The sequence below is a fragment of the Ranitomeya imitator genome, chromosome 3, assembly GCF_032444005.1.
Source record: "Ranitomeya imitator isolate aRanImi1 chromosome 3, aRanImi1.pri, whole genome shotgun sequence".
Taxonomy (NCBI): Eukaryota; Metazoa; Chordata; class Amphibia; order Anura; family Dendrobatidae; genus Ranitomeya; species Ranitomeya imitator.
In genome coordinates this window covers 223,189,251-223,203,044 of record NC_091284.1, presented here as the reverse complement: position 1 = coordinate 223,203,044, position 13,794 = coordinate 223,189,251, and the positions used below count along the sequence as shown (strand labels likewise).

The window sequence follows — 13,794 nt, the reverse complement described above, 5'->3', positions numbered from 1 at the left end:
GATCTCCCTGCTCTTCCGCTATGGGGCCCCTGAGCAGGCGGGGGGCCCGGTGCCAGCAGTGGGCCCCCCGCCTGTCAACGCATGGTGAGCTGTATCGGCATCTAGCCGATACAGCTCACCGCAGTGATGAGGGAAGGAGCGCTGCGCTCCTCCCATTATCCCCCACACCGTCTGAAAGCGGGCGCGATGACGTCAACACCCAGTGCCCGCTGTCAGATGAGCGGGAACAGGAGCAGGAAGCACCGCTGGAACAAGGAGGAAGAGAGGTGAGTATTTGCTGTGTTTTTATGGGGGCTGCCTTATTCTACAGTATCTGCCCATAGGGGAGGGAATGCTGCCTTATATACAGGATCTGCCTATAGGGTCGGGAGTGCTGCCTTATATAGAGTATCTGCCTATAGGGGAGGGAGTGCTGCCTTATATACAGGATCAGCCTATAGGGGAGGGAGTGCTGCCTTATATACAGGATCTGCCCATAGGGGAGGGAATGCTGCCTTATATACAGTATCTGCCTATAGGGGAGGGAGTGCTGCCTTATATAGAGTATCTGCCTATGGGGGGGGGTGCTGCCTTATATACAGGATCAGCCTATAGGGGAGGGAGTGCTGCCTTATATACAGGATCTGCCTATAGGGGAGGGAATGCTGCCTTATATACAGTATCTGCCTATAGGGGAGGGAGTGCTGCCTTATATAGAGTATCTGCTTATAGGAGGGAGTGCTGCCTTATTCTACAGGATCTGCCTATGGGGGGTGCTGCCTTATTCTACATGATCTGCCTATGGGGGAGTGCTGCCTTATATACAGGATCTGCCTATAGGAGAGGGAGTGCTGCCTTATATATAGTATCTGCCTATAGGAGAGGGAGTGCTGCCTTATTTACAGGATCTGCCTATAGGGGGGGGGAGTGCTGCCTTATATACAGGATCCACCTATAGGGGGGAGTGCTGCCTTATATACAGGATCTGCTTATAGGAGGGAGTGCTGCCTTATTCTACAGGATCTGCCTATGGGGGTGCTGCCTTATTCTACAGGATCTGCCTATGGGGGGGTGCTGCCTTATACTACAGGGTCTGCCTATGGGGGTGCTTTAAACTACAGGGTCTGCCTATAGGGGTGCTGCCTTGTGCTATATTGAGGACTATCTGGCACATTATACTATATGGCGGTTATCTATGGGGCCATCATACAGTGTGGGGATTACAGTGCTGGAGCCATCAAACAGTTTGAAGGCTACTAAGGGGTCAGTATACTGTGTGGGTGGTACTATACAGTTAGGGGGCATTATACTGTGTATAGGGGAGCTGTACGGGGGGGAGACTCGGGACATTATTAAATTTAAAGTGGGCACTTATTGTAATAGGGGAACTCAGGTTACTGTGACTATCAAAGGGGCACACAGAGGGCATTATTACTTTCTAGGGGGCAAAATGTGGGCTCTGTTTTCTAGGGCACTTGCACCCGGCATTACTATATTATAGAGGGGTGCTTTAGAATTTAGAGGGTACAGAGAACCACAGTGTAGGTGCAGTAATAGGGTCACATACGGCAGCAGCGGCTCAGTATTGGGGTATCAGGTGCAGTAATAGGGGCACATACGCCAGCAGCGGCTCAGTATTGGGGTATCAGGTGTAGTAATAGGGACACATATGCCAGCAGCGGCTCAGTATTGGGGTATCAGGTGCAGTAATAGGGACACATACGGCAGCAGCAGCTCAGTATTGGGGTATCAGGTGCAGTAATAGGAACACATACGGCAGCAGCGGCTCAGTATTGGGGTATCAGGTGCAGTAATAGGGACACATATGCCAGCAGCAGCTCAGTATTGGGGTATCAGGTGTAGTAATAGGGACACATTCGCCAGCAGCGGCTCAGTATTGGGGTATCAGGTGCAGTAATAGGGACACATATGGCAGCAGTGGCTCAGTATTGGGATATCAAGTGCAGTAATAGGGACACATACGGCAGCAGTGGCTCAGTATTGGGGTATCAGGTGTAGTAATAGGGACACACATGGCAGCAGCGGCTCAGTATTGGTGTATCAGGTGCAGTAATATGGACACATATAGCAGCAGCGGCTCAGTATTGGGGTATCAGGTGCAGTAATAGGGACACATACAGCAGCAGTGGCTCAGTATTGGGGTATCAGGGGCAGTAATAGGGACACATACGGCAGCAGCGGCTGGTATTGGGGTATCAGCAGGATGAGGGGTTTGGGAAGGTTAGGAATAGATGATGATGGCTGGAATGTGAGAAGTGAAACGTGTCTTTGTTGTTTTCTCTGTAGACGAGTTGTAGCTGGAAGAAGTTGTCATGTCGGTCTGGGCCAGATGGAAAAGACGGGAAAAGTGACAATTCCATCATAAAGAACATCAATGGTAAGTCATTATCTATAACTGTGCTGTGATCTCTTATATGTTCCGTAGGGCTGGTATTTACCACTTACCATATGGCGGTAATATCCATATTGGTCGTTATATAGAGATTGTCTTCAGTAACAGCGCGGTAATCTGCTGAGGTTCTCCTCCACTATTAGGGGGCGTCATCGAGTTGTAATCAAGGTTACCTGGTTAGGGGCCCACTCAGAAGCTTTGCGCCCCCTGGACCTAAACCCTAGCTACGCCTCTGATACCGTGTGTGGTGGAATGTAATGGGGAGGCCATTATATTGAGGAGGGGACCACTGTGGGCACCTCACTTTGTGTGTGGGACACTGTGAGGCCCATGAGAATAGTGTTGTACTATGTGGGAACAGTAAAAGGGCTCAGTAGGAACAGTGCTCAGAAGTGTGTGTGAAAAATAAAAACAATGTGCACACTACAATAAGTGTCCTTCTTTCCTATTTCAGGTAGGTTTCAGGAGGAATGTGCCTGAAAAAGAAGCTGTTCGCACATGAATTCACTCTTCAGGTAACATACTTACCAGCCTACAGGTTCAGTGATGTAATAGATGGAAAGCATGCAGCCACGCTGTCTTCCCACAAGGAGGTCAGCAATGATACTGGGGGCCAATGTGGAGCAGCATGCCTTCAGGACTCCAATCAGTCTTCTCATTTCCAAAAAAAGGTGAAAATACTGTGAAAACAGAAAATAAAAATTCAGTTAATCTTTTAGGAACTTTTCTTAGACAACTGCCTACTTGGCTCTGCAGAGGTATGAGAGTTGGTGTTTGAGGAATGTATTGAAAAAGACATTAAATCCACAACACATCATTTAAAGAGTAACAATCATTTTAATTTTTGCTTCATAAAATAAAATGATAAGACCAGCTAAATGTGGCCACCAATAGTAGTAGTCACGGTTCTCTCTCGTAGAATTAATGTATATAACAAGCAATGAGAGGACCAATAACACTTAAAGGGAATCTGTCACCCCAAAATTCACCTATATGCTAAGGCCACCGGCATCAGGAGCTTATCTACAGCATTCTGTAATGCTGTAGACATGCCCCCTATGTAACCTGAAAGATAAGAAAAAGAAGTTAGATTATACTTACCCAGGGGCGGTCCGATCCGATGGGCGTCCACCGGGACTCTCTGACCTTTTCCGGCACCTGCGCACTGCAGTACTTTGCTCTGCCCTCAACAGGGCAGACAAAGTACACCTGCACCGGAGCCACGGCAAGAAGCAAAGAAGAGGACTTAATCGTAAGAAGATGGGAGGCGCTGGACCCAGACCGCGACGCCCATCAGACCGGACCGCAGCGGGAATACCCCTGGGTGAGTATAATCTAACTTCTTTTTCTTATCTTTCAAGTTACATCGGGGGCTTATCTACAGCATTACAGAATGCTGTAGATAAGCCCCTGATGCAGGTCGCCTTAGCTTATAGGCGAATTTTGGGGTGACAGATTCCCTTTAACCCCTTTCTGCCATTGGACGTAATATTCCGTCCATGTGGGGTGGGCCTTAATTCCCAAGGACGGAATATTACGTCTAGCGCGATCGGCTGCGCTCACGGGGGGAGCGCCGCCGATCGCGGCCGGGTGTCAGCTGCTTATCGCAGCTGACATCCGGCACTATGTGCCAGGAGCGGTCACGGACCGCCCCCGGCACATTAACCCCCGGCACACCGCGATCAAAGATGATCTCGATGTGCCGGCGGTGCAGGGAAGCACGGCGCAGGGAGGGGGCTCCCTGCGGGCTTCCCTGAGACCCCCGCAGCAACGCGATCACATCGCGTTGCTCCGGGGGTCTCCCACCTACTTCCTGCAGCAAGTCCCGGATCCAAAATGGCCGCGGATCCGGGTCCTGCAGGGAAGGAGGTGGCTTACCAAGTGCCTGCTCAGAGCAGGCACTTGGTAACGCTGCACTGCTCTCAGACAGATCGGTGATCTGTCAGAGTGCTGTGCAAACTAGCAGATCACCGATCTGTATTGTCCCCCCCTGGGACAAAGTAAAAAAGTGAAAAAAAAAATTTCCAAGTGTGTAAAAAAAAAAAAAAAAAAAAATCCTAAATAATGGAAAAAAAAAAATATTATTCCCATAAATAAATTTCTTTATCTAAATAAAAAAAAAACAATAAAAGTACACATATTTAGTATCGTCGCGTCCGTAACAACCCGACCTATAAAGCTGTCCCACTAGTTAACCCCTTCAGTAAACACCGTAAGAAAAAAAAAAACGAGGCAAAAAACAACACTTTATTATCATACCGCCAAACAAAAAGTGGAATAACACGCGATCAAAAAGACGGATATAAATAAACATGATACCGCTGAAAGCGTCATCTTGTCCCGCAAATAACGAGCCGCCATACAGCAACATCAGCAAAAAAATTAAAAAGTTATAGTCCTCAGAATAAAGCAATGCAAAAATAATTATTTTTTCTATAAAATAGTTTTTATCGTATAAAAGCGCCAAAACATAAAAAAATGATATAAATGAGGTGTCGCTGTAATCGTACTGACCCGAAGAATAAAACTGCTTTATCAATTTTACCAAACGCGGAACGGTATAAACGCCTCCCCCAAAAGAAATTCATGAATAGCTGGTTTTCGGTCATTCTGCCTCACAAAAATTGGAATAAAAAGCGATCAAAAAATGTCACGTGCCCGAAAATGTTACCAATAAAAACGTCAACTCGTCCCGCAAAAAACAAGACCTACATGACTCTGTGGACCAAAATATGGAAAAATTATAGCTCTCAAAATGTGGTAACGCAAAAAATATTTTTTGCAATAAAAAGCGTCTTTCAGTGTGTGACGGCTGCTAATCATAAAAATCCGCTAAAAAACCCGCTATAAAAGTAAATCAAACCCCCCTTCATCACCCCCTTAGTTAGGGAAAAATTAAAAAATTAAAAAAATGTATTTATTTCCATTTTGCCATTAGGGTTAGGGCTAGGGTTAGGGCTAGGGTTAGGGTTAGGGCTAGGGTTAGGGCTAGGGTTAGGGTTAGGGCTAGGGTTAGGGTTAGGGCTAGGGTTAGGGCTAGGGTTAGGGCTAGGGTTAGGGTTAGGGCTAGGGTTAGGGCTAGGGTTAGGGTTGGGGCTAGGGTTAGGGCTAGGGTTAGGGCTAGGGTTAGGGTTGGGGCTAGGGTTAGGGCTAGGGCTAGGGTTGGGGCTAGGGTTAGGGTTAAGGCTACAGTTAGGGTTGGGGCTAAAGTTAGGGTTAGGGTTTGGATTACATTTGCGGTTGGGATTAGGATTAGGGGTGTGTCTGGGTTAGAGGTGTGGTTAGGGTTACCGTTGGGATTAGGGTTAGGGGTGTGTTTGGATTAGGGTTTCAGTTATAATTGGGGGGTTTCCACTGTTTAGGCACATCAGGGGCTCTCCAAACGCGACATGGCGACCGATCTCAATTCCATCCAATTCTGCATTGAAAAAGTAAAACAGTGCTCCTTCCCTTCCGAGCTCTCCCGTGTGCCCAAACAGGAGTTTACCCCAACATATGGGGTATCAGCGTACTCAGGACAAATTGGACAACAACTTTTGGGGTCCAATTTCTCCTGTTACCTTTGGGAAAATACAAAACTGGGGGCTAAAAAATAATTTTGAGGGGACATTTTTTTTTTTCACGGCTCTGCGTTATAAACTGTAGTGAAATACTTGGGGGCTCAAAGTTCTCACAACACATCTAGATAACTTCCTTGGGGGGTCTAGTTTCCAATATGGGGTCACTTGTGGGGGGTTTCTACTGTTTAGGTACATTAGGGGCTCTGCAAACACAATGTGACGCCTGCAGACCATTCTATCTAAGTCTGTATTCCAAATGGCGCTCCTTCCCTTCCGAGCCCTCCCATGCGCCCAAACGCTGGTTCTCCCCCACATATAGGGTATCAGCGCACTCAGGACAAATTGCACAACAACTTTTGGGGTCCAATTTCTCCTGTTACCCTCAGGAAAATACAAAACTGGGGGGCCGGGGGCTAAAAAATTATTTTTGTGGGAAAAAATTTTTGTTTTATTTTTACGGCTCTGCATTATAAACTTCTGTGAAGCTCTTATTGGGTCAAAGTGCTCACCACACATCTAGATAAGTTCCTTAGGGGGTCTACTTTTCAAAATGGTGTCACTTGTGGGGGGTTTCAATGTTTAGGCACATCAGTGGCTCTCCAAACGCAACATGGCGTCCCATCTCAATTCCTGTCAATTTTGCATTGAAAGGTCAAACGGCGCTCCTTCCCTTCCGAGCTCTCCCATGCACCCAAACAATGGTTTACCCCCACATATGGGGTATCAGAGTACTCAGGACAAATTGTGCCACAACTTTTGTGGTCCAATTTCTTCTCTTACCATTTGGAAAATAAAAAATTGGGGGCGAAAAGATAATTTTTGTGAAAAAAAATGATTTTTTATTTTTACGGTTCTGCATTATAAACTTCTGTGAAGCACTTGGTGGGTCAAACTGCTCACCACACCTCCAGATAAGTTCCTTAGGGGGTCTACTTTCCAAACTGGTGTCACTTGTGGGGGGTTTCAATGTTTAGGCACATCAGTGGCTCTCCAAACGCAACATGGCGTCCCATCTCAATTCCAGTCAATTTTGCATTGAAAAGTCAAATGGCGCTCCTTCCCTTCCGAGCTCCGCCATGCGCCCAAACTGTGGTTAACCCCCACATATGGGGTATCAGCGTACTCAGGAAAAATTGTACAACAACTTTTGGGGTCCATTTTCTCCTGTTACCCTTGGTAAAATAAAACAAATTGGAGCTGAAGTAAATTTTTTGTGAAAAAAAGTTAAATGTTAATTTTTATTTAAACATTCCAAAAATTCCTGTGAAGCACCTGAAGGGTTAATAAACTTCTTGAATGTGGTTTTGAGAACCTTGAGGGGTGAAGTTTTTAGAATGGTGTCACACTTGGGTATTTTCTATCATATAGACCCCTCAAAATGACTTCAAATGAGATGTGGTCCCTAAAATAAAATGGTGTTGTAAAAATGAGAAATTGCTGGTCAACTTTTAACCCTTATAACTCCCTGACAAAAAAAAATTTTGGTTCCAAAATTGTGCTGATGTAAAGTAGACATGTGGGAAATGTTACTTATTAAGTATTTTGTGTGACATATCTCTGTGATTTAATTGCATAAAAATTCAAAGTTGGAAAATTGCGAAATTTTCAAAATTTTCGCCAAATTTCCGTTTTTTTCACAAATAAACACAGGTAATATCAAAGAAATTTTACCACTATCATGAAGTACAATATGTCACGAGAAAACATTGTCAGAATCAACGGGATCCGTTGAAGCGTTCCAGAGTTATAACCTCATAAAGGGACAGTGGTCAGAATTGTAAAAATTGGCTCGGTCATTAACGTGCAAACCACCCTTGGGGGTAAAGGGGTTAACCTTCAATGCAAAATGATAAAGAGTCATGAAAGAGTCATGCTCAAGAACATTAAAAGAAATAGAAGCTAATGTGCATAGATTCAGGTCTATACATGATAATAACAATAAGGTTGCCCACAGTGACAACATTGCAGGTTAAAAAAGGAAAGGTCTCACCTGTGTCCATTGTAGTGCATGTAGCCCATAGATGAGAACTCTGGAGCAAGGGGAAAAGGTAATTCTTGTTACCCTATTGTCCCCTGTCGTGCCCCATGCATAGAATCCTGCCCTAACAAAGGCAGTACCCAAGAATAGACCTAATGTAAATGACCCCCCAAGGTCAATACCATATGATGGAGTGTGCACAGGTGCAATGTAGAGAAATGCAGAATGCACATTGATAAGGCTTATATTAGGTGCCAGTCACACAGATAAATGTAGTGCACAGATCAAACAAGATGTTCAGCATTAAATATGTGCACCCCACAAGTACAGACACTTTAATTCCCCAAGCCAACAACAAAGGGCTTGGCTGCACCCTGCCCAATGAAAAATCTAAAAATCTTTGGCTTGGGTCACACGGCCATTGATTCTCTTGTGCAAGAGAATGGGGCTGATTTTGCAAATGTCACTCGGCTAAAACACTGCTGCGAGCGGGATCCGAGTGTCAGTGCACAGTGATCCAATTCTAAAGCATGCGAGAATCGCATCCCAACGTAGGTGCGGAGGAGACAGAGAAAGTAATTTCTCCATCTCCTCCATTTCTGGCATCAGCGGTAATCGAACTGCACTGTGATGACGTGCAAGTGCAGTCCAATGTTTATCTTCCCATAGACTTGAATGGCTGACTGCACCTCAATTCTCGGAAGCACTCACGGTATGCTTCAAAACATCAGAGAGTCCTGTTATATGGCAGTGTGAGCGAGGCCTTTGAGGTATTAGTTAATTTGGAACCTCATCTTTAGTAATCGGAGAGTGGTAACTGTGATGCCAGACCCAAAAGTGATCCATAGTGATCAATAGCAGATAAGGGGGAATAACCCCTTTAAGGCCACTTTTACACATCAGTATTTTGCATCAGTACTTGTAAAAAAAATCAGGATTAGAACTTAACAGCAGAAAAAATATAACAGAAAGATTTTTAGCTTTTCCCCCGTTTGCCCCACTCCTCTTTTTTTCTTACAAAATACTGATCTAAATGCTGACAAGTGAGAGGCCTACAGCAGATTTGCCATTCAGTAGTGTCAGTGCGCCGTGCCCACCCTTACAATTAAGCCTTCCTTAACTGTGGCCATATTAGTTAAAGTTTCTGAGTGAGACAATACCAACAAAGGGCAGAGAAATACCAATCCAGTTTTGTTCGCATCAGTGCCAAAGTTTTCATTGTAAACAGAAACGTGTCTCATGTTGGACTAGGCGAGGTCTACCACACTACTTATGATACATATTATTGAGTTGGCTGTAAGAAACACAGTTTTTCCCTCCAAAGAAACACTGAATCCGCAAAAAAAGGCTCTAAAAGGATATGACCTCAGTCATAAAATAATATATTTACTATGTTAATATTGCATCTGTAGAAGAAAGATCTACGAAGAGTATAAGCTTCTACCAAAACAGTTCATGTTCTACTTACCTCGTTGGGAATGAAGGTAATGCAGAGGTTCATGATTGCCCAGAAGGACATCCCTGCACACATTATGTTCTTCCTATTAAAGCGGTCACCCAGGTATCCAAAGACTTGATCAGCCAGGACTTGGCTGCATATGGGAACTGAAATGGCAAGGGGAAAAAAAAAAGATGTCAATGTAACAGATTATCACTTAACCCCATCTCGACATGGCCAGCTTTCATGTTTTTGCTTTTGCCTCCCCACTTTCCAAGAGCAATAACTTTTTTTTCTGTATTCATAGACCTATCGGGCCTTGTTTTTGTCTGGACAAGTTGTCTTTTTGAATAACACCATGAAATTTACCACATAATGTACTGAAAAAAGGCAAATAAATTCCAAGTGCGGTAAAATTGTGAAAAAATATTTTCCGAGACCCGCAACATCTTCATTTTTCAGTTGATAGAACAGTGCAGGGTTTATTTTTTATGGAGGGACAACATTTTCATTGATATCATATTGAGATAGATATGACATTTTAATCACTTCTTACAGCATTTTTGCATTTTTTTTAATTTACAGTATTTACTGATCGGGTTAATTATTTTATATTTTGATAGATCGAACCTTTATGGATGTGTGATACCACATATGTGTATTTATTTAAAAATATGTTAATATTATTTTTAATGGGGGAAAAGAGGGTGTGGGAGTGATTTAAACTTTTGTTTCTTTTTTCATATGGTTTAAAACTTTTTATTTTCACTGTATTTGTAAGTCCCCTTAGATAACTAGAACCTGCAATCATCACTTGTACTATATACAGCAATAACACAGAATAAAAAAGTCCAGCTCTGTATTGACATCGAGGTCTTCAACAGATCCCCAACTTCTGACTGTCTGTCACCAGTGGGTCACGTCCTCATGGGAGATCTGGAGTTAGAAAGTAACTACGTATTGTGAATCATAGATCTTCCATTTTGCCGATGTGTTTGTGTTTCATATTAAATGGATTTAGTTTCCTTTGGTGCTGAATAGGTTTATGACCCTTTCTATGCCAGTCAGAAACTTGCAGCTCCATCTCACAGCTGCTCCTGACCTCATAATTTCCTCTCCCTATAAAATCTGGCCAGACCCTCTCTTCCTTGCCAGTGAAAGCTTTGCTTCATAGCTCTCTGGAGATGCTGTGCTGAATTGGAGATCATTGTTGCTACTAGAGATTGTTGCATGCTGTTTTGGGTGTATGCTTTCCTCATTGTCCTATTCCTATTTGGTTGGTACATTCCTATCCCTCTTTAAACACTTCTCTACCGTTGGTGAGCGTTTTTGCATGTTTGTTGCTTTCTGTTATCCCTGTCTGTCTTATGTGTTAATACACTAATATTTCTATTCTAGGCCTCCTGGGGGAGAGGACAACTTAGGGAATAGCAGGAGAACAGTAAGGCTGGTGGCCCAAACCTCCTCACCTTTAGAGGTACCTTTGGGAGCAGGGATAGTTAGGTCCCCAGTTCTAGAGACAGCTGCGTGAAGCTGTTTTAGCAACCCATAGGCTGATGGACATATACAATGACACATCACCATGACATTGCGTTGTTAATGCCGCTGTCAAAAAATGCCAGGAATTTAACAGGTTCACAGTTGCTGGTGGACCCCTCTCCAATTGCAGGTGTTAGAGGCACAATCTGGCTGTGTGTCACAGCTATTATCTGTGAGGAGGTGGTGATGGCGAACTCAGTCGAGGGGTTCAAGAGAGGCCTGGATGTCTTCCTGGAGCAGAACAATATTGTATCATACAATTATTAGGTTCTGTAGAAGGACGTAGATCTGGGGATTTATTATGATGGAATATAGGCTGAACTGGATGGACAAATGTCTTTTTTCGGCCTTACTAACTATGTTACTATGTTACTATGTTACTATGTTATCTGCTGGGAAGAGCCCACTACATACACCTGTTCTCGCTCTTTGAAACTGAGATGTTATCAAATTTGAGTAAGGGATTTCAGACCCGATTCCAGCTTTCATGGTGACTTGCAGAATATGATTTAAAGTTGACATTTACCTATGTTCTTTAATCCAAGTCCACTGCTCTCCATTTTAAAGTGGCTTTGCAGATTTGGCATCACGCCTACATGAACAAGAGAAGAGCACAAATGATCATTTGTAATTAAGGAACTGTAGTACTTTTTTTTCAATAGGATTCTCATATGCCATGAAGAGTCAGACAGTCGTGGTGCTATTATAGACACCTTCACAGCTATGGGATTAAAAAATCTTGCGCCAGATATAAAACCTTTTACTCCTCTTTTACCTACCTTCGTCAGTAAAGGAATCCATGTAGATAACTAGATTTATGTAGGACAGAATTAGTACAATAATGATGGAGCGTACGTAAGAAGTTGCACTCCGGTCATCAATGTTCTGCCTTTCAAGCATAGCTTTTTCCTCTTCTTCATCATCAAACATCTGAATGGTAGTATGTGTACAACTCTGGGCAGAGGCCATGATCACAGAGCCCTGTAAACACTGGAGATAGACAAAGAAAACAGAAAAAACATTGAATTACTCTCATCATCAGACTGGTCTACACAAGCTGGTGTCATGTAAGAATGTTATACTGCGCTATTTTCCTAATTATTTATTATTTATCTCATAAATCAATAGTGCAAATGAAAATAATAAAATGTAATTTGAAATATATCCTAGAGAAATCAGTCTCTTTCTCCTAATGAGAACACAAGAGTGCCCTGCAAAGTAACACGGAGGACCGTGACAAAAGGGACAACCTATGTAAAGAAGTAGCCCTTCAATAATTTGTATGAAAAGTAAATCATTTTATTAGAACACATGATGAAAAGATAAAAAAATGGAGATGTAAATACACAGAACAGGAATGGAAAACAAGCCAACACTGAGCAAGTAAGTAAGTTATGTCCAAAGTTATATATAAATCACAGAAACTTGCAAAAATACACTCGGAATTAGTATATAAAGACAGGTGTATTCAAATAAAGAGGAATATAGTGCAAGGTGCAAATGACTAGATGTAGACAAGGACCTAAATAAATAAGCTGGACACTGCTGGGTTTTGTCTCTGGTAACTCCTATAAAGTGTTATACAAAGGGTATAATGAGCTAGGTAAAAAAAAATAATAATTTATAGGAGAGTCCAGAAACAAAAGAAGTTTTTTTGCACACCATAGCTCAAAGCAATGGCAAGTGCATAGTATCACATAAAGGCATATATAAATCTAGGCTAGAAGGTTACCCAGGGTCCAGACAGCTCCAGTGTACCCCTGGACACACGTTTCGATAATCTCTTCCTCAGAAGAGGTTCACTGAACCATGAGGATTCACTGTGTTCAATACATTCTATTGGTGAAATTTCTCTTGCAAGAGAAATTGACATACTGCGGTCTGGAGAGACGTGCCGCATGTCAGTCTGCACAGGTGATCCGCAGGTGTGTGTGGATGCATAGTGGACATGGGATTTCTTGAAATCCCATCCACTATGCTGTAACATCTGGAAGTTTGAATTCACAATTGTTTTTCTCTCTGTTGTCCTTAAAATGAAATCATGGATATTCCCTTCAAATTGTCAGCCCTGGGCCCTCTTCCGGAGGACACAATACTAGCCACCATGGATGTAGAGTTTTTATATTTCAACATTCCTCATGAGGATGGAATTGCGGCATGCAAATATTTCCTTAAAAAAAACCTATGTAGCCACAGAACCAACACTACAATTTTTCAGGATTGTGCTCCATCAGAACTATTTCTCCTTTGGTAACAATTTATACCAACAGTGTATGGGCAGCGCCATGGGAAAGCAAAATATCCCCACAATATGCTAACATACTTACGGCTGATCTGGAGGAGGAATTTTTGTCATCTTGCTCTATTAAACCTCTTGCACCCTTCTGCTACATTGATGATCTGCTAATAATCTGGACAGGCTCAAAAGATGATCTGCTTACCTTCCACATTAACTTCAACAAGTCCTGCCCAACCATAAAGCTCACCCTCACCTTCTCAAAGCCCCAAATACATTTTCTGGACACGGCCATACACATCAAGGACAACACCATATGAACATCAATCTACTTGTATAATTGCCTTGTAATGCTTTAATTTCCTGTTCTGTCTAGATGTCACCATATCCCAGAATTCCAAGCAGAGGACCGCAATATTGGGACACCCAAGTGATGGGTGTCTCAATATGGAAACTGCTGCTGGTACCAACCAATTGCACGATACCACCAGTTGAGCACCGGAGCACCACACACATGCACTCTATACGCCGTACGTGCCACACACACACACACACACACACACTCACATACACTCACATTCACACTCACACACACTCTTACGCTCACATTCATACTCACACACTCACATTCACACATTCAAATACACTCAC

At 43.3% G+C, this 13,794-nt stretch overlaps 1 protein-coding gene across 1 annotated transcript in view; it reads right to left on the bottom strand.

Annotated features, from left to right (window-relative positions):
* LOC138671583 (protein spinster homolog 1-like) overlaps positions 1-13,438 on the bottom strand; it is a 34,327-nt gene extending 20,889 nt beyond the window's left edge. The window contains exons 1-5 of the mRNA XM_069759761.1: positions 13,349-13,438; positions 11,687-11,897; positions 11,434-11,499; positions 9,399-9,535; positions 2,921-3,072 (exon numbers count right to left, since the gene is read on the bottom strand). Coding sequence (XP_069615862.1) covers positions 2,921-3,072; positions 9,399-9,535; positions 11,434-11,499; positions 11,687-11,897; positions 13,349-13,438 — 656 coding nt within the window. The remainder of the gene's footprint in view (positions 1-2,920; positions 3,073-9,398; positions 9,536-11,433; positions 11,500-11,686; positions 11,898-13,348) is intronic.
* Positions 13,439-13,794: the final 356 nt, after the last annotated feature.